Source organism: Perissodus microlepis, chromosome 7 (genome assembly GCF_051167445.1).
Source record: "Perissodus microlepis isolate ML-2025 ecotype Zambia chromosome 7, ASM5116744v1, whole genome shotgun sequence".
Classification (NCBI taxonomy): domain Eukaryota; kingdom Metazoa; phylum Chordata; class Actinopteri; order Cichliformes; family Cichlidae; genus Perissodus; species Perissodus microlepis.
The window spans coordinates 42,113,965-42,141,738 of NC_140467.1; the positions used below are offsets into that span (position 1 = coordinate 42,113,965).

Below are 27,774 nucleotides of genomic sequence, written 5' to 3' on the forward strand. Positions count from 1 at the left end.
GGGAGGCTGGGCTCAGAGAGCGAGCTTAGACAGCATGGGAGCCCAAGTCGCACTCGTCGCCATCTGCTTAGCGAAATCAAACACAGGATCTGATTGGTTGGTCGTTGTCGCTCCAACTGTGCTGTCTTGCTTTGCCGGTCATCTTTGCAGCTCAGATCGTCTTAAAATGTTTTCTTTGATTCTTTTGGTAATCCTTATGAAAAGGGCAGTTAGAAAATAAAAGCTGAAAGAAAAACTGATATTTACATTTTACCACGTAAGTATTTGGGGATGATGTGCAGGTGTGCTCAGGAGTTTACACTCACTAATCATGAGCATGAAGCTCAGGGTTATTTTGTTGCTGTTAAAGATTTCGTGGAGTTGTTCTGTTTCCAGGGTGGAATGATTGTACAGCGTACGCCTTTAACAAGAACTGAGCACACAAGGTTTTCACAGTTTCACAGTTTTCATGTGAGACTGGTTCCCTGTATCAAAATTTCAACCATCTAGCTGTTGATTTGACATGAAGTTGAAGATTTCGCAGGTAGTTTTTCACTATTCCATCCACTTTGTGTAATGTACCAGTACCACTGGCAAAAACAGCCCCAGAGCATGATGCGGGCAGGTGCAGATGCAGCTGCAGATTTTAGTTGACTTTGAAGGCGTCAGCAGCCTCTCAGGCTGGTGACAGTAATGCTGTTTCAGCAGTTTCCCGGTCATGGCAGGGAAGAGACCTTTCCAACTTGTGTAAATCTACAATTCAGCTTCTTACACCTTCACTGAGGTTCTTGGACTGTCCTATTGCTCGGAGCATCGGCCTATCCAGTGAGTTAAAACAAATCCTTTCTATGCTGGCAAAGAGAAACTACTAGTTGTAGTCAATCATAATCCCTAATGAGAAGATAACAGGCCATGTACATGCCAAGTTAAAGGACACTGTAGAACCTTTAGCACCTCTTATTAAAAGATTTAAATGAATGTATGTATATAATTTGACTGTGTGGCCTCAAGAAAATAAAAAAAAAATACAGCCACGTGCACCTAATTCTTGCCATTAAAATAATTAATGACATATGCTGTACAATCATTCCACCCTGATGTCAAATAAATAAAGGTCCAAAATTATCATGACAATCATGTCCACGGTGACTGGATGCAAACGTCTGAGCCCAGCTGCAGGTAGCTGCTTGGTGGAGTATTTGCATTCATTTGCTTGTGTTATAAAAGGCCTGAAATGCTAAATTTAGAGAGATTTACATCCCAGACTTGGTACATGATTAAGGTCACATGGATGTTGTCATAGTGGTGACCATGATCACCATATATTCTACACCTGTGTGAGTCTGCTGGCATGTTTCACCATTTATTGCCGACCACAGTTCAGCCACATACTTTCAATTTTCTGAAACCTTTTTGCATGAGGAATAACAAAAAAACAACAGCAGCAAATATGATTTTAAAGAATGATTTTATTGTTAGGATACACAAGTGTTATAAGGGAGCGAGTCACACTTTAAAGAACAGTCACACAGCAAATATTAAGGCTTTTGTTTCCTTGCTGATTTCTTTTTTTCCTGGTGTAACCCGCAGTCCTCCTTTACACGACGTACGGCCACACTTCAAAATTCAATGCAGACTTGAGCACTGAGTACAAACTAATGTTTGCATGTTTTTGCGTGACGCTCGTAAATTGGCTCATTTAGGCAGCCATTACTGTGCTATATTCTAGCACCTTTCCTTAACGCCCTCTTCTTTTCAAAACAGACCTTTCCTCCTGCTACTGTAGGAAAAGCAGGTGAGGCACCATGCAAAATAATGTAACTTTGGATTTCAAAATGTCTGCAGTGAAAACGTACTGTTGCAGGAATAACCGTAAAGCACTAATGTTCATCCCAATCAAAGGCTAACAGTGCCCAGGGGGACATTTTGCTTTAGCCCAAGTCATTTGGAAAGGAATGTACAGGCCTGCATGATGTAATAGTATCATAAATCTTTTAAACAGCCAGCTTAAAGTATGGCTAAATCTATTAGAGTTGAAAGGGTTAGATTTTATCGCTAACCAACACAAGCACACAGTTAAGCAATGAGTAGCTGGCTCAGTGGTTAAAACAGCTAAGCATCCTCTCCATGCTCTCTTGACTACTTTCTGAACTAAAAATGAAACCCTTAGAAAACACACACAGTTAACCTTAATCAATAATGTTAATATCAGAGTTAAGGTGCTGAAAGTAGTTTGGAAAATCGTTAAAATAGCTATGAGTAAATTATAAAGAAGTTAAATCCTTAAAAGTATTGCATTACATAAAAAAGCTGAAACTAATCATGTTAATATATAACTTACACTAATGAGTAAATAGGAAATAGCTACAAACGCGGACAGTTTAACGAGGACGTTATACTGCCACTGTTCTATCAAAGTTTAAAACGAATATCCTCAAATGTGGATCTCATTTTTCTCAGAAACAAAATTAGGTAAAAAAAAAAAAAAAAATCTGCTAATTCTTTGTTTTTAAATTCATCAGGTCCCAATCAACCCAAATAGCAAAGAAAAATTAAAAATGCATGCCATGAAAGAGTTCAGGTCTTAGGAGGTTAATATTAATTAATATGAATATATTTTATAGTTTTGCCTCATTATAACACAACAGTGAATCAAGAAATGATTGAAGGGTAAGACCTTCAGCTTCATATAGTGGCTTTTCACTGTAATTTTAAATGTGAGGCCCATAAAGGTGGAAGTACAAGTAAGGGAGACCTCTGTTAGCCTGAAATAAATAAATCTATCAGAGCGATAGCAAAAGCTTTAGGAGTGTTCAAATCAGCAGTTCAGTTCAATCTTAAAGGGAATAAATACTAGGCAGCTTGGCGACATCAAAAAGGTCTGAAAGACCACAGAAATGGTGAAGTGGATGACCACAGAATTATTTCGATGGTAAAGAAAAAACAGTTTCACATCTAGTCACACTCTTGAGGAAGTAAGAGTGTCAGTTTCAACAATCTTTATGTTTAAATTCATATGGTTTGTTCAATTAATTAAAAGACGGTATATAAATTTTATAAAACGTTTTTAAATTAAAACTGAAATTCTCATTTAAATTAGATCGAATTGTATTTTTCTTTATATATTTCTTTACTTTTTTCATAAATCTGCATTACTGCGTTATTTGGGCATATTTTTAAATCATTATCATCAGCTTAAAATGCCTGACCAATACTTTTAATTTTTCAAATGTTTTATAAACAATCAACCTTGTTAGCATGCTAACATGCTATGCTAACCAACCAAGTTTTGCTTTGACTTAACTTCGCTTTTATTTTTATTTTTTAATTGCTCGCTACAGAAAAACAAAGGATATACGCATGTACATTAAGTTGGAGTTTTTAAAAGCACACTTTGAATGCAAAAGGCTTCACATTAAACGGTTAGCAACATGCTAATGAAATCAAATTTCCTGAAAACACGAGACGTTAAATAACACTTACAGTACTCTTCTTCACAGTTTGCTTGTTTTTCCTAGAGTATTTCTAAATGTCTGAAAACTTCTCCTTAAATGAAAAGTTCAACTAACCTGTTCTTTATTCATTTAATTTTAATTTTGGTGTTGTACTATTTCACGCCTTGGATTTAACATGGTGCTAAAGTCCAGATAAGAAGCCTCCCAGTAAAAGGACTGGAAGCAGATGCACTGATGTAGCAGACAAGAGGGTTCGACCAGCCGCTCCTCTGAGGAGTTTGGCATCTATGGAGGCTGAGACAACACGACTGAAGATGTGATGAATGTGTCTGAAATTGTTCTGGAGAGGGGTCACCTGCTCTGCGTCCTCCTCTGTGGAGAAGATCTGCGAGGTAAACTGAGCCAGCTGAGGAGACAACCAAACCCAAAAATAATATTTTAAAGCAACAAGTAAGTCTTTAAAAAAAAAATAAAACCTGATCTGGACCTAGGCGACTTACTTGGGACCATGAAATGTAGATGGGGACCTCATACAAAGTCCACACAACCGCTTGAGAACATGGAGGGGTGGTAAGGCTGCCGTAATATCGGTAATACTGACTCATGTTGTGCTTCGGCAGGAGGCTCATTAGAGGAAATGGCTTTACTTTAGTTGCTTGCCCTGGGGGAAGGATGCACAGACATAATGAGAACATTGCTACGACTAACACAAGAAGGCAGGAGTGGATTTTCCTTAAGGCTCCACTCACCTTTGTAAGCAACAGAGGAGAGTTTCTGTGAGATGTGTCCAAAGTGCACATTATCTGCATACACAACCTGAGAAATATGATAATGTCTTAATAGTTTTGCTTTAAAAATTCTTAAAAATGTAGTTCAGGACTAGGCTGAGAAATAAACTGACATCAATGAAGAATCCAAGAACGGCAAGTCCCGTTGGATCGTCGAGGGCTGCAGACAGATTTGGATGGATGGACTTCATGTTGACTATGTGCATCTGGAAGTAAAGAAAGTCCACAGAGACATTAAGGGAAGGCTGCACTGCATCTGTGTGCTTAGACAGGTGGCTTGTGACTGTGTAACTCCGTCTACTGACCATACTGTACCTCCATTGGGTATCTGCGTCTGTCCACAGTGTGCTCTGAGCCGTTGGACGCCGGACCTCCCCAGTGGAAGTGCAGCTGGATGGTGTGGTACACATCTGGAAGACCGCCACCACTCACCGCCATGCCGCTGCCGACCTGCAGTATGACTGAGAGCAACAGCGCACGCGTCACCCCCAGCGCCCACGCGACAAAAACGCGCTACAATATGCGGGGTATTCACCTGAGTGCCCGTCATTTTTGAGCGTCCAGTGGCCTGTTTGCGTCTCCTCGAAGCCCTCTAGATACAGAGCGCCCAGAGAGGCGTTTCTGACCATGTGTTCGTCCAAGTTGATGGGAGAGTGATGGTGATTAAGTAAAGAGTAACAGGAAGGGACCATGTCTCCCCATGAGTAAGGATCTGAGGATGTGAAAGAAGACTCATGAGCTCCAGACAGACAACTAAAAAGTGTAAGAGAAGAACCTTGCTTGCTTAACCTTAAAATCAGCTCACAGCAATCAGTTTTGGACAACCCATGCTTTCCGAATACCTGATATTTTGGCTTTTATTTTGAAAGGATACTTTAGACCCAGGGTCCCCAATCCCAGTCCACGAGGGCCGGTGTCCCTGCAGGTTTTAGATCTCACCCTGGGTCAACACACCTGAATCACATAATTAGTTCATTACCAGGCCTCTAGAGAACTGCAAGACATGTTGAGGAGGTCGTTTAGCCATTTAAATCAGCTGTGATGGATCAAGGACACCTAAAACCTGCAGGGACACCGGCCCTCGTGGACTGGGATTGGGGACCCCTGCTTTAGACTTTCAACAGTAACTTCAGCTTCAGATCATCTAATATATAAGTCTTTTTGCCTTCAGCATTGCCTTAACTCTTCATGGCAGAGATTGAACAAAGTGCTAGAAAAATTCCCCAGAGTTTGGTCCACACTGACATGCGAGCATCACATCCATGATGTCAGTCAGCTGTTCCAGCACATCCCAAAGGTGCTCTGTTGGGTTGATGTGGTCAGCAACCATCCGGCTGACAGGCTGTTGAGTTTTAATGATGCTCAGTTGGTACTAAGGGCCCCAAAGTGTGCCAAGAAACCCACACCATTACACCACCACCAAGTTGATACAAGGCAGAATAGATCCATCCTTTCATGTTCATTTCTGATCCTCGCAGGCAAATGTTGCAGTAGAAATCGAGACTCATCAGACCAAGCGTCAACATTTCAACTCTCTATTTTCCAGCTTTGGTGGGCTCATGTGAATTGTAGCCTCGGCTTCCTGTTCTTAGCTGACAGGAGTGATACCTAATGTGGTCTCTTCTGCTACTGTAGCACATCTGCTTCAAGATTCACACACTTCTGCACACCTTGGTTGTAGCAACTGGTTATTTACGGTTGCCTTTCATTCAGCTTGAAGCAGTCTGCCTCTTTATTCTCCTCTCTGCTGCCCACTTGATATTTTGTCCTTTATTTATTTATTTATTTTTAGACCCCGTATAGTAAACTCTAGACATGGTTGTGTGGAAAATCCCAGCAAATCAGCAGTTTCTGAAATACTCAGTCAGCTCATCTGGCACCAACAATCAAAGTCACTTAAATCCCCATTTTGAACTTCAATATGCCCCCTTGACCGTGTCTACATGCCTAATAGCATTCAGTTGCTGCCACGTGACTGACTGTTGTCACATTCAGATGGTCAGAATTTGGTGTGAACCATATGAAAGCATGAACTCATCCTGTGTGGTATCAATGGTTCAGGCTGCTGCTGGTGCAATGGCAACTGAGCATTAAAGCACTACTACCAGAGTATTGTTGCCGGTCACGTCCATCCCTCTATGACCACAGTGTGGCCATCATCTGATTCCAGTAGGATAACTTGCCATGTCACAAAGCTCAAATCATCTCAATTTCTTGAACATGACAATGAGTTCACTGTACTCAAATGCCCTCCACAGTCATCAGATCTCAGTCCAATAGAGCACATCTGTGATTTAGTGGAACAGGAGATTTGGATCATGGGCGTTCAGCTGACAAATCACTGAGTAGTATTTCCAGCACCTTGTTGAATTGAGGCAGATCTGAAGGCAAAAGGGGTACGAGCAAGGTGTAACCAAAGAAGTGGGCATTTGGTCTGTATTGTGCACTGTAACTGTGTCATTGATGGAATTTGATAAAATCCTTTCTAAAGATTTCATACTATCATCGTGAATCCTTTTCACCGTTCTAATCATAAAGTGAAAATGTGACATCGTGACAGCGCTTGTTCTAAAATTAAAAAACAAATAAGTTACTCACCACAATGTGGCTCATCATAACAGTAGTCATCTGCAAAATGAAAACGGCACAGTGACGACAAACATCACCTTTCTTTCCCTTCCATTCAATTACACGAAATTGCGCATAAGAGACGTTCGCAATATCTTTTCACCCCGCGAGACCCGAGTCGTGCCCTCACCTGAGTCAGCGTATGAGCCGACGATCACGAGGAGAGCTGCGGTCCAAATCATCCCAGGATCCCGGTGGAGCGCACAGTGAGGTAGACTGAAACAATCGAGGGCGAACGTCCGGCTTAAATATAGGAAGGAAGGTGAAAGCTGAGATTTACTTTCTCCTGGGCTGATCAGTCAACCGTGTCATCACCAGTCTAGTGGTCTTTTCTGATAAACAGGCTCATTGATGCAGGGAGAGCTTCACCCCCCCTACACCCACACACACCCCCACCTCCCCAGCTGCTGCTGTAAGCATAGATGCCCAGTGACTAGTAACAAGACCCATTCATCTCATGGGAAAGTCAGAGGATGTGTTAGGAGGCTGGATTAGAAGTGAACAGAATATATATGACTCGGTATAAAGAGGCTGTAAAAATGACACCGTGTTTAAACTTCAGAGGTTCTCTTTTTATTTTCTCATCACTGCCCCACGCTTTACAGTGGAAGGGACCACCCTCTAATCAGTGCCAAGCTCTGGGAATCCAGTGAAAAACCCTCAAATTAACACCTAATTTTACACTTAAACGCATGTTTTTAAGTGATGTTACACTTCCTCTCCTAACAGCTCAGTGTTAAGTGTTACGCGTTTCCCATCCAGGAATAGATTGTGCGACTCCGTCACTACTCAGCCTGCATGAACAAAGCCTCTTTTCTCCGACGGTGCTTCTCGGCTGGGTATCACTCTCTCCTCTCCGCCTGCCCCCTTGTGAGTCACCGCGAGGTGCACTATATCCGCTTTCTTTAAATTATGAGAATCTTTTCATTGCCGTGTATCGGACACTGGTGCGAGGAGGCGGGGGGATTTCCCTGCATCCCACCTTAATCTAATTTGACATTTGGTGACCGCAGGCGAAGGAATTTCCTCCTCAAAGCCTCGCAGACCAGCTAAATGTCACGATGTAGCGAGGTTCAACGTAAAGTTCAGCATGTGTTCAGAGCCACTGACGCACAAGCTCGTCCTTCATGGTGCAATTTATTTGGCATTTGATTAGATGTACATCTACCTCAGAAAAAACACAAGCTCCCCTGCAAATTAAGCATTTCTTTTTTAAATGGTAAAGGCTATGAAATAAACAACAATGAAATGTAGCATCTGCTGTATTGTACATAAAACATTTCAAACCCCGCTCCCCCTCCAAATCCAAAAAACAAGCTCTCACGCCACCATCAACACCACCTTCTAGCACAGAAACTACAGTGTAAATGCAGCCGGATGGGTTGTGGTGGGCACGTTTTGGATGCATACGGGGATATTAAACTATATGCAGGAGTCTTTTGAGCCTACTGTACAGGACACACGGTTGAGCATAAAACATTTTTGTCCAAATCAAAAAGAACAAAAACTAAAACTAAAAATCTCTCAGCATGCCAAAAGATTAAAAACATGCACCACAGGTCAAAAACGCAAAATAAAAGAAAAAGAAACTTTATTTAAAATAAGAAAAAAAAAAAAAAAACATAATAAGAAAAATCAAACTGAATACATCATTTCCTAAACACACATGAACACATTTCCACAATTTCTGTGAACATGATTTTGTTTCTTGGATAATCCACTGTGGATTGTCAAAGTAAAGAAAAAAAAAAAAAAAAGGGGGGGGGGTAGTTTAAACAAAAAAAATAAAATAAAAACAAGCAAAAAAACCCCCAAAAAAACCAACTTCTTTTTACATACAATGCATTCAAACATAAGTTATACAGATGTGCACAGTCTGACATGTTTAAGCCGTTTTTCCCTCCTCGAGGCAGATCATGAGCGGCTTGGATGCTGGTGGTTGCGGGTCAGCTCTGATCTGCAGACGATTACTCCTCTGATGATTGACACCGTAATTCTCCCCAAGTATACAGACCCTCATCACTGACACATTAAAAAAAAAACAAAAAAAAAAAACGCCGCTGCAGTTGGTGACATCCCATCACTAACTGAAGACAAACCTCAGTAACGGAGTTGCAACTGCACAAAGAATAGCACAGAAACGCGCCTGATCCAACCGAGGGAGGAATTAAATCACCAAGAAAATGCAGAATTATCCTGGAAAGAGTTGGTGATGAAACAGAAGCAACTCTGGGACCATCTGGATGATTATACGACTTAATGATTGGAGCATTTAACTCATATAAATGATTTTTTTTTTTTTTTTCCCAAATTTGATCTTCACATATACGCTCATAAAGCCTTTGTCGCTTTGTTGATGGACAGGGAAAGAAAATCAGCCTATATCTATCCCACAATTAAACAATCAAGGTAACGACCTGCAGCCATAAATTATTACCAAAAAAAAAAGAAAAAGAAAAAAAAAGAGCACAACATCCTTTGACACTACGACGCCACATGTCAGCTTCGCCCCATAAAAACCCCACAGCAGGAAATTTAGCCGTATCTCACGAGGTTGAACCTCTCAACTACAAAACATGTTTTTCTGCAAACTTGCTCTAAAAACCTGGAAGACAGCTTCGTGTGTCAGACTAATAAACGCCAGGGGACAGTTTCTGTACGCGCTGCGACAGACTGTGGGGTGGATGAGAAAGTTATCGTAGCCTGAACACTGATTGATACGTATGTGTTTGAAAGCCGCAAACACAAACAAAAGTTGGCTCTTCTGTCCGTATGCGGTTATTTTTCCTCGTGCTGTTACAAATCTGACCAAAGGGTGTATTTACACTAGGGGCTTTGTTTTTTTATGACCAACAGGCCCGTTTTGAGATGTTTGAAAAGCTTTTCTCAGTCTGGGCTAAAAGCAGAAGTGTGGCCTTCTCGGCCTGGATGTAGAATTTTTGTCTCTTTGCTCCTTCAGATGTCATCGTCTTTAAAAAAAACAAACAAAACAAAACAAAACAAAACAAAAACACTCTGATGAGTCTGTACAAACTGTAACTGTCCTCTGCAGTCAGCATTTTGTGCTCCTGGTGCAGAAAACATCTACGACCCTCCTCCAACTGTGGGTAACGTGCAGGTGTCTGCCCACAGTCTTATACCACGGTGCTGAGGGAGGAGGCGCAGTCTGCAGGCATGGAGGCGGGGGCGTGGCCATCTGTCGGTGTGTCGGGCCCCACCAGGAGGGTGCTGCTGTCTATGGAGTCCTCCCTCTCCTGACAGGACGGCGCGGAGTCTGGCACCGGGCCTGTCGCGTTGGGAATATTGGCCTGGAGCCCGTCACCCATGGCGTTCATCTGGCTCGGCACGATGGAAACCCCACCATGCCCTGAAGATACAGACGCAGACAGAGAAGTGGGAAACGAGAGCGTTTATCACTCTGCACATGACGATGTTTGAAAAGAACAAGAGAAAAGGATGTGAGCCTACCGAGGTCCACGTAGAGGAGGCTGTCTGGGTTTATAGAGGCTTCGTATGGAGGAGGGGGGTCGTCGGGATGCTGGATGTCGGGGTATTTGTAGGCTGCATAAGGCGGAGGAGGCTCTTGGAAATGAAAAGCGCCTCCCTCCCCATCATCGGACAGATGCAGGGGAGTGAGACCGGTGCCGAAGGCGTCCGGGCCGTAGTCAAAGCCTGGGACTCGTCTTCCAAGGTTAAAGTGGTGCACTGAGATTAAAGCAGAGTTTAAAGTTTAAGGTGCATTTAAAGTGAGCTTTTTGGATTATTCAGACCATCTCTGTCTTATTGCTGTTTTATCGCACTTAAGATGCTTTGAAGATGGCAACTGACTGAGAGTGGTCGCAGATCTGGTCTCCGTTTCCAAAGCAACCACTTCAAAAACAACAAGATTGTAAGTTGTCACAAAAACTTTGTGCTGCCATCTCCAACAACCAATTTCCCCAATGTGACTGCAGCAACAGCCGAGACTGTTGTTACCCTCATTTGTATGAAGATGCAGAAAAATAGAAATAAATGTAAAATAGAAATTAAGAAAAAAAACCAAACAAATACATTTTAGATGTATAAAGCATAAAACAAGAGGGAAAATTAAATGAATTAATAAAAATAAGTAGCTTAAAACATAAATATCAATATTTAGAATTAATTTCAACATTTATTTTATTTATTTATTTCCTGTTGTTTGTGGCCGTTTTTGCCATCCTTACGAGTTTTCATTTTTAGAAAGGAAGATTTTTATTTCAGCATTTTAAATCGTTCCTCATACAGACAAAGATTAAAAAGTGACCACAGGTGTAAACTTTGGATCTCAGTGCTGCAACACTTTACTCACAGTTTCCTCCAATCAGCGTTTCGATGCGTTCACGTCTTCTCTGACGGAGTCTGTGTACCATGAAGAGCAGCAGAGAGAGGATAAGGAAGGACGAGATGCAGCTGACGATCAGCCTCATCCCGCTGGCCATCGAGTCAAACAGACTATTCCCATCTGACGGAGAAGACGGGAAAAATCTAATCAAATCAGGATATGTCCTTGCAAACGTACTTCGTTAAAAACTTTCTTTTGCTGAGCTTCGAAGGAAATTCTGCACCGTTTATGTGTGAATGTGACACAATTTGCACATTAAACAACACTTTCACATCTTTTCCTTGCAGCACTATTTAGAAGAGAAGCAGGAGCTAATTGTTTATATAAATGAGGCAATTTGAATCCTCCTGACTCATTTAACTTAATATACTGAATATCAAACAGTGCAAAAATGTGTAGGTGACGAATCGTGATGCAGAATAACATCTTATAGGACTACGAGCACTGGAAGGCTTCTAATCACTGATGATCATTACACACTGGTGGTGGTTTGTAACCAGTGGGATGTGTTCGGATGCGGTGGTAGTACCTGGATCGAGGCAGGTGAACTTGCAGCACTCTTTGGGATCCTTGCGGAAGTGCTGGCAGCCTTGTGGCCGCTCACACAGCGCGGCGACGCACATCTCAGGCTCGCCGTCATGACACGTGCAGCTGAGACACGGGTCGTCTCCCTTGGGGGTGAAGTAGTAGCCCTCGTTTACGACATTGTCTTTTATATCCACGCACGTTTGCCCTGTGGCACAGAGAATATCAAAATAAACACATGGCCCCAGCGGAGCAAATAACTGACACATTTTTGATAACAAACAGAAAATTAACCCATACTCCTCTTGCACAGAAACGGAAACTTCTTGTAGCAGTTCTCAGCGTGCCAGCTGTGCAGGCCTCGCTCGTTCATGCTTTTGTACTGAAAGCGCTGCAGCTGCGCACAGAAGACATTGTCTTGGGTGGCGGAGGCCTCCCCCAAGTCTTTCAGACCCTCAGGAGGCAAAAACACCTGCATAGAGCCTGAACACAAACAATTCACACATTAAAGCATTCAAATAAATTACAGAAGACAAACAGCACATGCAGGTACTTCACAAAACTGAATCTTTTATACCTTTGTATGCTACTTCCCAGCGGCCATCCAAGGAGTGGCTCTGATTGGTGATCACATACTGGTAACCCACCCAAAATCTGAAACAAACAACACCACTTACACCATGTCTAGTGATTACGCATTAGCTACTACCAGCCACTAGATGGCCTGCAACCAGCTACAGAGCAGTATAACATCTAAAACAACAAGCACACGCACTTCACTGCAATATCTTCCTTATTAAAAAAACTAAACAAACCAGAATTAAAGCGGAAGTTTAAAGACTGAAATGAGATCTTTGTTCAGGAACTGAAACCTGACAGCTTATTTCTGTGGCAATAAAGAAAACTTACTTGCACTGATCTCTGCACACTTTATCGTCAAAGTCCACCTCGATCTTCAGTATGAACTGCAGCTCCTCGTTGGTCACAAACGTGGCCAACGAGCCGTTGACTTTCTGACACGTATCCACGGCCTGCCAGTAGTTCTCGTTCTTCAGGTACACTTTGTAGCAGCTCGCTGTTTTCTCGTAGTGATGCCACCCGCTGGGGCATTTCTCTGCAGACAGAGAAGACAAGAGTGAGCACATGATCGCCATGCAGATTAGATTCAAATAAACCTGCTGAGAGCAAAGTGAGACGCTTACTGTTGAAGCGCACCGGCTGAGCCACACCGATGACGTCTTCCACCTGGTCGTACCCGCTGCCATAACGAAACCTCTCCTCTTTTATAACAGCACAAATGAAGACAAAAAGGTTAAAAAAAGTGGACTTGTTTGTACGTTCTGCCATAATAAATGTAACTGAGAACAACAGATGGTGTTTTCAGTGTTTAGGATAATTGTTAACAGCCCGCGATAATATTTAGAGGTCAAAACCACCACACATCAGTGAAATTAAAATATATACTGAGGCTGATTTTAATCTGAGGAATATGAAAGCAGAAGCAATGTGTTGCTGACCGTGCAGATAGCATCCTCTACTATGTTTTATCAGGAGTTCACAGAGACTAAAGTCTAGACTGAGGGAAGCACCCCAGTACCCTCTATGTGCAACACAATATAATATACACTTTTTAATGACAAAGTTTAATTGTTAATGTGATGGCTCTCTTGCTACTCTTTGACTAGCTAGTAAGAAAATAAAGCACGTAGGTATGTTACAAACTATAAAGAAAACACACTGTCTCTATTGTGGCATCTTTACTACTTTTTCTTAGTATAAACTAGAAGAAAAAGATCAGATTTAAAAACAGGGAATATGCTTGATCTCTTGGAGCACATATGATATATCAGCAGATAATAGGTGTTTACCGATATTGGCATTTATAACAGCTGATAAATGAGCATTTAAAATGTAAAAAGACAAGAGAAACAGCCTTCAACTGCTTTTCTGTGTTGATGCTGCATAATCTGTCCACCAGAGGGCCCTCTGCAACTTCCCTGTTAGCAAAACACCTCTGGCACAACAACCAGAGGTGTGTTGCTTTTTGTGATGGTGGCTATATTGGACAACGGATGCTGGATTTGGAGCTGGCAGGAAGGAAGAGAGGACGACCTCAGAGGAGGTTCATGGATGTGGTGATGTAGAAAAGAAGACAGGCTGGTGTGAGACAATGGCGACCCCTGAAGGGAGTAATGGGTAGCAGATAAAAAAAAGACAATTTCTCTGTTACATGACTCAATGAGATTTTGTTTTTGACTGATGCTTCAAAAAGGAAGGAACTGCAGGCTATAAAAACAGCAAATACTGAAGAACTTAACTGAAAAAACACCACCAAATTTGAGGAGCATGCACTTTGTTTACATTTATAACAGCATATATTTTGATTTTGCACTGAGATTCATGACAACTAGAGATGGCACGATGGCACTTTTTTTTTTATGTCCGATACCGATATCATAAATTTGGATATCTGACGATACCAATATGAATCCGATATAGTGTAATTTTTAATCAATAAAACTTCTTCTTTTTTTTTTAAATATCTTGCTGCATTTTGTATAAGTTCATACTCAAGTCTAAAAACAAAACAAAACACTAAAGCTATTCTGTTATACTTGTATGCAAAAAATACACTGCACCCAAAATATTTCATAGTTCAGCAACACTGATCAATCTAATGAACTTAAACCTACTCAATCCTCCCTATTCTGGTGTTTTAAAGAGTACTTAGCAGAAATATTAAACAACCTAACTAATAGGGTTGTCAACTACCAGCAGAAAAAAATAGGGAACCACCCTCCACCCTCTGCTTCGTGATGCTTAATCGACGTAATCAACTTTAATTTAATGCACGTGTAAAAGAAAATGCACAATAAATTATTTATTTTTCCACAATAATTAAATAGATTCAATATCTTTCTTCAACAGAACTGCAGACTGCACAAATGGTATCTTCCCAAAGGAAAAAGTAGTATAGCTTACTAGGGTATATTAGACTTAATAATTAATTACTATATACAGTAATGGACTTCTATATATTTTACATAAGATTAAAACTTTGGGTGTAAGATTCAGATAATTATTTATTAAAAACCAGACATTTTAAATGAGAATAAGAAAGAAAAGTATGTCTTTGTGCCCCCTTTTCCCTGTTCATGCCCTATCGGCCCCCCTGCATAACTTTGCTAGACCCGCCCCTGCACAGTTACCAGCCGTCAGCTGCGTAGAAAAAGATCCTGGTGTAGAAAGTAATCTTAAATAAATTCTAACAACAGCTTATCAAGCTTAAACGTGCTGCTGTTGTTCAGCCGCTGGTTTCCTCTTTCTGGTGCAAAGTGGGCCAAAAACTAACAAGAGAGACAGACTCGCGACAGAAAAGCTGATCAGCCGATCATTGATCAGTTTCATGATTGAAGAAGCAGCAGGAGAGGGAGGGGAGAGAATGAGAGGCAGTCGCTCCATAAATCGGTTGTTAAGCTTAACGTGGGAATGCTTTACAAACATTCAGAGATGAACTTACACACTTGCTTTACTTCTCTCTGGGTTAACTTTCTCGGAGATGAAATGCCGGTTTGGTAGCGAGGCTCCAAATGCTCGACCAGACCGCCGAGAGGTCTCGCACGCCACAGCCGCTCTATCACGTGACGCATACTGCTCTGATGTGCTACGGTTATGAGCTGAGTTACGCCATGTCGCAAGTTTTGTGAGGTGCTTTCGTGATATTTAATGGATCGGATTACATTTTTTATTTCTCTCCGACATCCGATCCAGTAATTTAGGTCAGTATCGGACCGATACCGATACGTAATATCGGATCGGTCCATCTCTAATGACAACAATCTGTAGCCACAGTTTTCACTGCATACAGTGACTGGCCTTCAGCTGGGTATTTTCCACTTTTCAGTTTCTCAACTGTAAAGTTGAGACGTTTCTTCTTGCATCGGCCACTCTGCTGTTATTATAAGATTGAAGGATTGCTTCACCTTTTAGTGTTATTAAAAAAGTCAAGTGCCCTAACAAGAACAAAGACTGCTGATTAACGTGACAATAAGCCCTTGCTGTGACTTGAGTAAGGCTTGCATTTCTCAGTAAGCTCACACTTAAAAAAACAAAAGGTCAGCAGTTGTCCCTCTAAACATGCAGACTATCAGATACATGAATTTGTCCAGTTTTACTGCTGAATAAACAGAAAGAAAAAGAAGCAGAAGGAAATTACTTCTCAACTTCTTAAGCTGTTCTGTTAAAAATGTGGTTTTACTGCAGAATGAATAGACTTCAGTGTGAACCCTTAATCGTTTAACAGCAGTGCCGGCATGGAGTGTTAACTCGGAGCGTGCACGGCTGCTGTATGGAGGTCACATGCTGCACTCAATCCTTTCACTAACTCCTGTTATGCTGTTAGAGATCTCGGGATAAGGTCTTTCTAGATTTAAGCGGAGAACAATAGGATTTTGGTCAAAGGCTTAGTGACATCTATGCAGTGTAGGACAGATGAACCAGCAGTAAACAAAAACAGAGACACATGTGCAGCCACTCAGCCTTTAACCCTTCTTCCCCCTGCCATCTGACGCTGTCAATAGAGCGGACTCACTGTGAGGGACTATGAGGACTACAAAACCACATCTGAGCTGCTGAGCAAAAGCAAATTAGTGAGACAGGACTGTTTATGTGGGTGGTTATTGTATTAAATGCAACTATGCCATGCTGCAGTTCAGACAGGGACGCAAGGGCCAAGATTTACTATTTTTACGTTTGGTAGGAAAAACCTCTGTGATAAAAACAAAGCTATTGTCAGTATCTGTTGAAGAGGTGCACTGAAAGGAGTAGACGCAGGTATTTAAAAGTCATAAAGCCTGATCTACTAATGCTAAAGGCAGGTGATTTTACTACCAACTGTGCTCAATTTAACTCAGTTATCTGGAATGAGAAGGAGAGATGGCATGTGTTCAAAGTAGAAAAACTTAAGGCTGAGCGCCGCATATTTCTGCCCCTCAATACTACCGATATTCACCCAAGTGACATGTAATTCCTAATTTTCCACTTCCGAACTTGCTGAGTAACATACATACACACTGAACACCAAACGTGTGAATGCTCAGTGTCAAAAATAGCACTGTGAAAAAAAAACCCCACTGACATGGGGCCATGATCAGCTGGCCCTGATTTTTCTGAACAAGAAAAGAAAGAAACAGATATTCTGGCTTCATCCAGTTCAGACCCAGTTAGTATTCCAACGGTCTCCTGTAGTGCAAAAGCATGTTTATGGATGGTGTGCGAATTGCTATGTATCCGTGTTCCTGTGGGATTACGCTTTAGCAGGAAATCTACAACCTAACTATGTCGAAACTCAACGCATTAGCCTTACATGCACCTCCCTAGAAATGTAACCACACATTGGGTTAATGCAGCCCACAACTACTCTGATTGGTCAATTATTCCTGTGTATGTCTGGCTACTTTTTGGTTCAGTTTTTCAAATTTATCAGTGAGAGCATAAAATCATCGCCTCAATGTAAGGAATAATAATCAATATTAGAACTCACAAATATCAGCAAATTCCTGGAGGGAGATTGTTGAAACTATCAGAATGAAGACGAGGGAGTGTACAAAGAAATGGAAAAAGTCCCCTCAAGCCCCCGAAGAACACTGACCACAACAAAGCATTGACATTGCCTGGCATCGCATGGAAAACACCAGGACACGACCACACTGTAATTAACATGTAATGCACCAGCACAAGAGTAAGTGCAAGCTGTGGGCTCCACAAAGCTTCCCTGCACAGGTCTGGCGCACTGGCGACCTGTCCAGGGTGTAGCCAGGTGGGATAGGCGGGATAACTCCAGCCTCCCTACAACCATGAGCTGGATAACCGGTTTAGATGGAAGGAGATTACCCAGAAAACAAAAACATATTGATTTTCCTTCAGCTGCCTCGCATTGATCTGAGCTGCCATGCTCTTTCAAAGAGAAAGCACATGTCCTGTTCATCCTGTTCTTTTACTCCATCATATTCCTTAATACACACTCAACTCTTCTGTATGTAGATGGCACTGCTCATTAATGACATGGACTAGCAGCGTCTTTGTTTACAAACTGAGGCACTGATGGCTGATCACCTGCAGAAAACTTCTATTTACCCTGTATACTAAATCTGTGCATATATTCACCTGAACGTCTCTCAGTTTGGCTTGATTAGATTGCGCTACATCCTCCACACCTGTATTCAGAGCTGCTCAGCTGTGGTCTGATCATCCAAGCGTGAAAAGGTTCTAAAAGGTTCTGGGTGTTGCTAGTCTTTCCAAAAATCAATCATGTTATGGGTGTTAGGTAACAGACTGGGTGTGAAAGGGCTTAAGTGAGCCGTACTCACGGGGACAGTCCATCTCGTCACTCTTGTCCTCACACGCTGTCCAGCCGTCACACTGCCAGGACATCGGGATACACTGCATCTTCCCACTGCGGCAGGCAAACTGCCCGGGGCTGCAGCGCTGCTCTGAAATACACACAAAAAAAGAGGGTTTATGTGGTTAAACCTGCACATAACCAAGGCCTTTTTCCTAAGAAGAGAAAACCATTTAAACTCAGAGTGCAGCGTCTGAATGGCGCCGTGTGAGCTTTCAAGGCAGTTAATAAAATAAGATGTCTGAGATGGCGAATGGGTAAATGTACAATTAGAGCTGCTTGATCACGGCAAAAATCATCATCACCGTTACTTTGTGAGTATTGACATTGGGATGATTTAACACAACTGCTTACACGCTCAAAACAAAAACAACAACAACAAAAAAAACATAACAGGCCAAATGCAAAGGAAAGGGATGCACTTTGTGGCCAAACAAGAGCATTATTGGAAAACAAACAACGTTATTATGTTAATAAATGAGTGGAAGACAAAACTGTAACTGAATAAAAATTCAATCAACTGTGCTTCCTGTGATCGTGACTGTCCTAATTATTAAGCAAGGGGTACTCTTAGGACAGAGCTACTGTCCTAAGAGTAGCTCTGCCACTTTAACAGAATTTGTCTGGTATTTCCTTTGACGTAGTGGTGTCATTTCTGTGTGTTTGCGCAGCCTAGGAAGTAATAGTGACCCGTAAGCCCCTTGCTTAAGGGGCGGAAAAAAGCCACAGCCGCTAGCGATCACGTATGTTTGGATTTCTTAAACTTTATCAGAGATGTCGATCAACTGTAAGGAGGAAGATAATCTGCCGAGCCATTTCATCATGTCTGCAAGGCACTGCGTTATGTTTATAGCCTGACATTAATAGAATCTGCTGCTAAGAGTATTTCATGATATTCAGTAACATTAGAGCGCTGAGGATAAAACAGTACTCCTGCAAGCAGTTCAGTGATGACAGCAACTCAAGAAGAAGCCTAAGGCACACAGCAGACAATACTGAACTTCTATGTTCTGTCTGTTTAGCAGCCTATGAAATAAACTGAGCTTTCCCGATGCAGTTAAACAGCTCAGTGGGCAGTGTCAACATTACTGATCATCAGATCAACAACTTATCACTATTTGCTTGTTTTTAGATTGTTATAGAAAAGGGTAAGTTCAGCATACCCGGGATATCGCTTGCCTTTACTTAAGCTGTCATTTGAAAGTACATATACTTCTGTTAAGTGTTTCCAGCTGGGCGTCGTGTACCTGGAGTCGAATGTTTTAACCGATGCATGACACGATACATTTTCAGACAAAAGTGGTAACGGCCGCCGTTTTCTTTGTGAGTATTTATTACACGGCGTGCTGCGGGGAAAAGCCTGTTCTAACGTTTGAGTCTAAGGTTTATTTTTTAGCACCTGACGACTCTTTTTTGCTTCTCATCCGTAAACACTCTGCATACTCTTTCACGTGATTCAGTGTATTTTGAAAAGTCTCAACAGGATCTTGAGCTTTATTCTGAAAGGTTTATGTGGAAAATAAATAAGCGGACACCAATGGTTTTATCGTTGTTGTTGCTAACCACAACATAAAAACAGGCGCTTGTCCGTCCGTACTGTGATTATATTAAATATAAGAGAAAGAGAGAACTTTAAGAAATTAATATAGCCACTACAGTGACCATCAAAACGGTGAAAAAATGTTGCTGTAAACAGTTTATTTTGCGACACCACGAAACAAACGATAGCGTAAAATGAAACGATAGACGTTTTTATATCGTCATTCAATATATATCGTTAAGATAAGATAACCTTTATTAGTCCCACACGTGGGAAATATATCGAACAGCCCTAGGACAGAGTGAATGAAAATAAAAACTGAAATTTAAGTTCCTTTCCTTAATACAGGGTATTATTTTCAAAAATAGATTTAACAGTCCTGCCCATTAGAGATCAGACTGTGCAACATGAAGCCCATTAACTAAAATCTGTTTTAGCCCACCTGGTTTATATTAAAATATAAATTTGACTGCTTTAAAAGGACTTTTAGTTTAATACAGGGTGACTCTTATATTGAAAATCTGCTTGAAAACCCCAAAAACATACTGTGCTTACCTGACAATAATCTTGCCAGAGCTACCCGCGGACCTGAAACAAATAGAAAAAAAAAATAGAGTGACTAGCCTGTATATCAGTGTGTCGTCTTTCAAAAAAAAAAAATGTAAAAATATATTTCATTTAATCCAGTCCGATTGAAAAAAAAAAAAAAAAAAAAGTTAAATTTTTTTATCCTTTTTATGCTGCTCGTGATTTTTTTCTTTATTTCTTACTGTCACCTGTTCTCTCCACCCTCTTGTTTGTGAGGACACAGGTAGTCATGTAAACCTGCAGAGGAGCTGCATCACCCACTTGCCTGACAAATATAGCAGCGCTATTTTTTTCTTAGAAGAGAGAGAAAGGGAGAAAAAAAAAAGCTTATTTAATTTAAAACCAGACCTCCAGCTTTGAAAATCAACACAGCTGCAACCACAACCTACACTGGACTTCAGTGTTAAATATTATTTATTTGTACTACAGGTGGTGCAAAATAAATAAGCAATTACAAGAAAAAAAAAATCTGATTTCCCAAATAAAAGCTGTCAGTTAGTTATAAGAGTTAGTTTTTATGTCAGATTTTCAAATTAAAAGTTATTTCCCAGATGTCTGACTTCATTACCATCATAGTTCAACTTTTATAGCCAAACTATTTAGCTACCGTTCTTTTGCAACAAGCATTAAAGCCCAACAACACCACCGGATTTCCAGAAAGCCTAGTTCTGATTGCTGCAACCTTACTGCACAAGGATTTCTTAGAAACTAACAACACTGTGGGAACTTCTCACTGGGCTTTACACCATGATTTAAGCATTAAAAAGTTTTTTCTAGTACTGGACTATACATCCCTATTTTATAGGGAAGCAGGATGCAGAAAAAAACCCCACACTGTGGCTGGGATGAATTCATTGCAATTTGTTCTTGGAAATATTACAAAGCTACCAGTTCATCTATATTTTAGTGTAATGCTTGTCCGAGGGTTAAACAGCACCAGAGTTGTTAGTTTAAGCTTAGGAAAGCTAATGTTAGATCAAAGCAGTGCTACTGAACCTGTAACCCTTAAGGTTAACAAGATCACACAGTCCACGGGTGTTTTAATAGCCATCTCACACAGAAATGTCACCTCTTGGTTAATGCTAAGTGGATTGAGGTGCATTACAGACACATCTCAGTCTCCAGGGAGTGAGTGCATCATCAAACCTGAATGTGTGTCAAAATGACAGATAACTTTAAAGACATTAACAATTAAACACATTAGAGGGAGCTAATAATAATAATTTATCCTTAAGTTTATGATAAATAATTGTTGGCGGATGGGTTAAAAAGCTTTGTTTAATCAAACAGGGGCAGAAGGTGACGGCCCTTAGTTGGAAGCAGGCTTGTTTTAGAGTCTGATTTTTTAAATCTAACGCCCCAGTTTAATCAGTGCATTGAATGAAGCCTCGCTCAGATTCCCTCATATTTGCCCTCTTAAAGTCATGACATTATGACTGCAGGCCATCCCATTTCAAAAGTGAGGGGATTTCCCCTTTAAATGCTTCCACAGGGGGGATTTATACACTTTGGGAGGGATCAGGGTCAGTTTGAGCGTGCTGTGTTGGGGTGATAAGCCGAGTGAGCTCAAGACTGGAGGTCCGAATAACCGATTAGTAACATGCAGGTCACTGGTTTGAGTCCCTGTTCAGATGAAGGCACTTCCTGTCTTTGTGATTAAGTTTGTGAATATTATCCCTTTTTCTCCAGAGTGTGATCCTAGGTGTCTTAAGTAGATTTAGATGTCTGCACTCTGTCAACTTCACATCTTTTAAGTCTCATAGAAACATGGAAGGAAAGCACATCAGACGTTGTCCACATTGGATGTCAATTCATCTTTGGAGCAATTTGGACCAGCCATTCTGGACCGGTGCAATGCTTTTAATTGTTTTGGGTATTTTCCTGCATTATAAATGCTAATTTGAGGCCCTAGTTTCTGATATATAGTATTCTCCATGTGCAGGAAGCAAACAAGACTTTTATTAGCAGTTCTGGTTTCTATTTTGAGTCTTACTGACTAGCACAGACTTGGAAAATAGGAATACATTGGCTGAAATGAATCTCAAACACATCAACACTTGGTCCAATGACAATTCAGCTATTTATTGAGTTTAAATAAAAATCTCCTTACTCATAGTCAGACTGTAAACAGTGACTGAAACACAAAAAAGGACATCCAGACTTATGTGTGATTTCTCTTTTATGTGGATACCCACCGGCTATGGTAGTAACTCTGAAACTTGTTGGTTGTTATAGCTAAAGATTTTGGGAAGTGGCGACCCTGAAATTTGATCATGAGGACACCTTGACTTTCCATGCTTTTTATTACAGAAAGATAAATAAAACACAGCCCAATAAAACGTCTGATAAAACCTCTGATAAACCACAATAAAAGCTGCTTCAAATCAAAATCCCTAGTGTTTCAGTGGACACCAGCAATGCAGTTTATTTAAACGCGCAGGCTTTTATTGTGAAACATTTTCCTGTGTATTAAATATATTACAAACGAATTAACCAATTACCTTATAATGTACATGTTTGCAGACTTGCTAAAGAAACCAAGCCTCTTGCTGTGTGTAGCTGAATAAACACTTTCATCAGAGAAGGATGTGAGCTTTTTCCTCTTCCCTACAAGGCTGCCAGATAATTGTAGCAAATCCTCCGACAGGGAACAATATTTTAATTTAAAAATTTTTCCCCATACATTTCCCACTAATGAATATTGCAATAAGACTTGTTGCTAAGGCTAAGAAGCAAACAAAGCCAAATCCAGCTTGTTACTGGCTGACTCTTTATATAGCTACATGTGCTCCCTCAGAACTATAAAATACAAGCATATGTGCTCCATTTGAATAATGACTGTCTGTGCACAGCAGTATTCATGCTTTCAGTGCATATCTGGTATATGTACTGCTCGAAAACCCACAAATGCTACTGGAATCAGAATAAGATGCCAGCAGCTGCCTGCTTTAGGTTATCAGACATTACAAGCTGAAATCAGGGCTTGTGCATATCCAACCTGTTCATATATCAGAATAACAATGATTAGGCAGTTATTGTTTTGTTACTGCTGCGGGAAAACACAAGGTCAGAAAATCAGAGATCTCAGTTTAGTTAAAGGCAACAGGGGCAAAAAAAACAACAACCAAAAAACCCCATCCCTTGCTGAGGCTTTTTTTCAGGATTTTATGACCTGTACATGTTGACAAAAGAATCAGCGAACACTGGTTACCCTGAGCAAAGTGAGCCTCTGCATCTCTTATATAACCGACAGGAAAGCACAATAAAGACTATGAGACTGCCCCAGCTCGGTCCTGCTCAAGTGTAACGGCACAGTGAACCGGCCTTGTGCACACGCTGCATCATCTCCAGCTGCTGATGATTCATATCAGCACTGAGCTTTGCCGTTAAAAGCACTGTGTGGGTATGGACATTCATTTATTTCTTTTTTCATTGCACCTTCTCACATTAACAAGCCATATTTTTATCCGCACCTTGTGCATGAAAGCACTGCTGGTCAGCTTCCTGTGATAATTAACCAAAGTAAAGCGCCTTTCCTGTGCTAACACTGTCAGTTCAGCTGTGAGACACACTTAATATTTAAAATGGTAAACAGAGCTGTGTGACTGGAAGCTACAATGTTATTAGAAAAAGTTAACACTATTTCCAAAGTAAGTAGTGTCAAAGGGGCAATACGGATTATCTCTGTAGACCAATTCACCATGTTAGCTATAAGACGCCTTATGAAATCAGTCCTTGAGTCACTTCTATATTATTTTAAATTCCTCTACAAAAGCAGTCCCCAGCAAACCAGGACGAGAAGTGTCAAAGTGAAAAAGTTTTGCTCTACAGCCAGAAATGTGAAAGGGGATGAGGGCTGTCTTACAGCAATCCTGCAGAAGGAAGTAATTCACCTGTATAGACACTATTTACCCCATAAAACAACCAAATGGAAACCATAACTTAGCCTCATGTCTGGACAATGTTGACATCAAATTTCACGAGTTCTCTCAAGCACCATATTATCTCATTTACTGCTTTTCGCTAGCTGCCAGAATACACGTACGCAGAGTTGTTTTACCCGCATGTCATGTTTCAAATATTTGCCTCAGTGACCTTTCAATAAACTGCATCACTGTATTATTGCGTGGCTGTACTTCAAGTCTACCTGTTAAAATCCTCAAACGATAAATGGCACAGGTTGAAACACTGCCAATTTTTTTGTGAAAAACAGACTGCTGAACAGCCGACAGTGCAACACAAATCGGCTGCTCAGACCCACAGACAAAACCCAAAGATTAGCTGACTGCAGCTCAAGTTTAAACTGATGGTTGTGTCAGTCACACTACACAAAAACAACCAAGCTCTGTTCACTTTTATACGCTGTTGGCTGTGCTTAACCTCTTGACTCTTTTTTTTAGAGCGCAGACTGAAGTTTTTCACTCTCAGACAGCTCGGTTCACCTCTAGTCTCTGTAACCCGCAGGACACATGCTAACCACTGGGCCTGTCATGTGCATTTCTGCTTTTATCTTAACCATACATACTGCTTCTAGCATGTATTGTTATGCATCATGCAAATGCAGGAAACCTGCTGATTTGCCTTATTTGCACGTGAAACTCAGCTGGCCAATTGAGATGATCCCGATCACATACATTTGCCTTAAAATGTGTGACACTTCAGTGTTGCCTTCCTCATTGGAAAATGCATAATCTGAACCTTTGAGAGTTTGCTGGAGTCAGCTGTGAAACAAATGTAGAAAGCAGGTATGCCCTTTATAAGTGTTAAAAATGTATGAGGATGATGTGGTTTAGCGGGTTACATCAATACCAAGTTAATGTCTCCACAACAGGAAGTCTTAAGCAATTATTTACATGTACGTTCAGATTTGGAGTTATACTCCCGCAGTCTTGATCTCAAGTCAAATGACCAAGTCATGGTTGAAATAGTGACAAAAAAAGCCAGCCCAACTTATAAAAACACAAGATGATGCATTCACTCGTGAGCATTTAAGAAAATCATGACTGTACTCTTTGGAAACTCCTAATATAAATAAACATTTGCCCAGGGAACAAACCTCGACACAACTGATAAAAAGCATGCCCTGTTTGGTGTGCCAATTGTTTTCTAGGTGGGAGGTTTCTCCTTTGGATCGAGGCAGACAATAAAGTGTTTATTCATGAGGCTGAACTGATAGTCTGAACTGAATGTCAGGATCACAAGATCGGGATTAAAGAAAACCACAAGACGCATTTGGCCTTTCCCTGCTCAAATGGACATCTAAACAGCACCTTAGAAACTCTGCATTTGAAACAAAAGTAGAACACACTTACAGCAGAGACAAATAATAAAAATTTTTACCTGTTTGGATTTCTATGACCTTCCAGGTGTATTTTATAATTATCCACTGTCACCAGGGGGCAGCATTTTACCAGTGGATGTGCTCAGGTACTTTCAAACAAGAGCTGCTGTTTAACTGTTGGCATTTCTTTTTAGGTACTGCTGTTTCCTTTGTGCCAGGCTGCAATTATAAAAAGCCTCATTAAAGGTTACACTGACTCACTAAACCATCTTCGGGTTTAAAATGGTATTACACAAAAGTATAGCCCAGCACTAGTTCTTATTAAGTGGGCATCTCTTCAACACAATACACACAAGTTAAACTGGTTGTTCCTAAACATCAGTTGATAATCTCTTACTTTGGGTGGTTTTTACAGATATGAAACAATATTGTGTTAAAATGGAGAGTAGTTTTAAACAAAAAAAAAAAAATGCATTTCTTTGTTTAGGGATTTGATTGTTTCTTTTGTGTGTCCTGTGCAGGGGTGCCATGATATTTAAAACATAAATACTGCCATGATGTTAATAATAGACATAAATCAGGGTTCCTTTAGCTCAAAATGAGCTTTTGGCAGTGACTTTTGATATTGATCAGGGAACATGTAGTTAAGGCAAAAAGCCTGTGTTACCTGATTTAACAAACATTTTCCTTTTATTGTATTTAAACTTAAATCAACTAAACTCAGCTTTAGAAAACTGATTTGCAACACACAATCCCCGTCTTTTGTGGAATCTAAAATATATATAATCATCTAAGAAAGGTGTTTTTCTGGCTACACTCCCTTACCATCACCCTGCACTAATGTGCTGCAGATTTTTAGTGCAAGCAATTTGTCAAAATAAAACAAAACATCCAATAAATGAAGTTAAACTGAATTTTTCTATATAGATGTTTTTTTGACCACTATATTCATATAGTGGCACCACTAGCCCTGAGTATTAGCTTACGAGCTTATGTTGCCACAGAGACATATGACGCATTACCCTTTAATCTCTATTCATCAACTAAGAAGTTTCCTTTAGACAGCTTTATCGTTTTAGTCATCACACTGGTGTGTAGTGCGATGTGCCTGGGCTTGCAGCTCTATGATGTGAGACAGGTTTAGTGATGCAGGAGCATGAATCTCTGACATGCATTTCAAATTGAGGCTTCACGGCGGAAGCGGAGACCAACCCTGGAATGTAGTGAAGCCTAAATACACCTACATTGTTTACAAAGCTTTGGATTGAGCCAAGATATCGTTTCCACCTTGCGTAAGCACAATTAAGTGAATAAATGATTATGAGCTGTATCAAAAGGTCAAAACTAGACGGTTGACTCGAAGCGACCTTGTTTATTTTGACAACAACACACAGCCTTACTTGATTTTCAGGTGAAATAAATTATAATTTCGTTTAGAGATTTCAAGCTGGTGGGCATTACTTTAAAAGATTAAACATAACAAGAGTGCCAGCAGCAGCAGTAAAGGGGTCCTCCCCGCTGTCCAGCAGCAGCAGCAGCAGCAGCAGGAAAACACGGGTTAAAAAGTACCGGAGTCCCCGGCTTGTGGAGCAGGCCTCCCCGGTGAACCTGCCGCCCCCTGCCTCCGGCTCTAATCCGTTTCTCCCACTTTCTAGCAGAGCCCGGGGGGAATACATGCACAAGAAAAACAACTCGGAGAGGCTATTTACCTGCCCGTGGTGGGTCCGTTAAGGTGAGGACGAAGAGAAGAGAGAAGAGGACGAAACTGCTGCTGTCAGCTTTCGGCAACATTTATCCTCCATTCATAGTAACTCCTCTATCCAGAAATGTAAGATATATTCCGAGGATCTGCACCGCCGCCGCCCTCTCCGAAACTACACCGCGAAAAGCTGAACGCAATTTGTGCCCATTTTCACGCAGTCAGAGTGGCAGCTGAGGGAAGAAAACAGCGTGTGCACAAGCATAGTCGTACCGCTCAGCGACCAGGGTCGTGCTTGCGAGGGGCTAACGTTAGCTAGCTGAGCCGCTCCGCCGTTAACGTCCCGTCCCGCTGCTCGGTGCCGAGCGACTCTCATCCAAGATGGCCGCGGCCTCCCATCACAACAATCCCAAACATGCAGCGCGCACACACAGGCCATCAGCTGGAGGAGCCAGGGGCGGGGCTTACTGCGCGCGTGCGTGTGTGTTTGTGTTTGTGTGTGTGCTGAGGCCATTCAACTCTAAATAT

At 41.2% G+C, this 27,774-nt stretch overlaps 2 protein-coding genes across 3 annotated transcripts; both read right to left on the minus strand.

Moving 5' to 3' along the window:
* Window positions 1-1,430: 1,430 nt before the first annotated feature.
* car15 (carbonic anhydrase 15) lies at window positions 1,431-7,231 on the minus strand. Its single transcript, XM_084935160.1, has 8 exons — window positions 6,981-7,231; window positions 6,821-6,850; window positions 4,758-4,934; window positions 4,538-4,683; window positions 4,336-4,428; window positions 4,184-4,250; window positions 3,935-4,095; window positions 1,431-3,840 (listed from the first exon to the last, which is right to left on the minus strand). The coding sequence occupies exons 1-8, from the start codon at window positions 7,030-7,032 to the stop codon at window positions 3,616-3,618; spliced, it is 951 nt and encodes a 316-aa protein (XP_084791286.1). The 5' UTR covers window positions 7,033-7,231; the 3' UTR covers window positions 1,431-3,615.
* Window positions 7,232-7,968: 737 nt separating this feature from the next.
* On the minus strand, window positions 7,969-27,661 carry dgcr2 (DiGeorge syndrome critical region gene 2). 2 transcript variants are annotated; one of them, XM_084935158.1, is made up of 11 exons: window positions 27,257-27,661; window positions 20,234-20,266; window positions 18,107-18,229; window positions 12,941-13,018; window positions 12,648-12,852; window positions 12,316-12,392; window positions 12,039-12,221; window positions 11,743-11,946; window positions 11,181-11,333; window positions 10,319-10,555; window positions 7,969-10,217 (listed from the first exon to the last, which is right to left on the minus strand). In XM_084935158.1, exons 1-11 carry the CDS (start codon window positions 27,336-27,338, stop codon window positions 9,985-9,987), a joined length of 1,608 nt encoding a protein of 535 aa, XP_084791284.1. In that variant the 5' UTR covers window positions 27,339-27,661; the 3' UTR covers window positions 7,969-9,984. The 2 variants fall into 2 exon arrangements, with proteins under 2 accessions (XP_084791284.1, XP_084791285.1); XM_084935159.1 differs by lacking the exon at window positions 20,234-20,266 and having other exon boundaries at window positions 9,985-10,217.
* Between the last annotated feature and the right edge of the window lie 113 nt (window positions 27,662-27,774).

Excerpts from the sequence above, each read along its gene's own strand:
- car15 (XM_084935160.1), bottom strand. The coding sequence starts at position 7,032 with ATGATTTGGACCGCAGCTCTCCTCGTGATCGTCGGCTCATACGCTGAC. Across the intron at positions 6,851-6,980 it reads CGGCTCATACGCTGACTCAG|ATGACTACTGTTATGATGAG; the intron begins GTGAGGGCACGA and ends TTCATTTTGCAG. Across the intron at positions 3,841-3,934 it reads TCTACATTTCATGGTCCCAA|CTGGCTCAGTTTACCTCGCA; the intron begins GTAAGTCGCCTA and ends TTGTCTCCTCAG.
- dgcr2 (XM_084935158.1), bottom strand. The coding sequence starts at position 27,338 with ATGTTGCCGAAAGCTGACAGCAGCAGTTTCGTCCTCTTCTCTCTTCTC. Across the intron at positions 13,019-18,106 it reads TGACGAGATGGACTGTCCCC|AGGAGAGGTTTCGTTATGGC; the intron begins GTGAGTACGGCT and ends CTGTTATAAAAG. Across the intron at positions 12,393-12,647 it reads GTGTGCAGAGATCAGTGCAA|ATTTTGGGTGGGTTACCAGT; the intron begins GTAAGTTTTCTT and ends TGTTTGTTTCAG.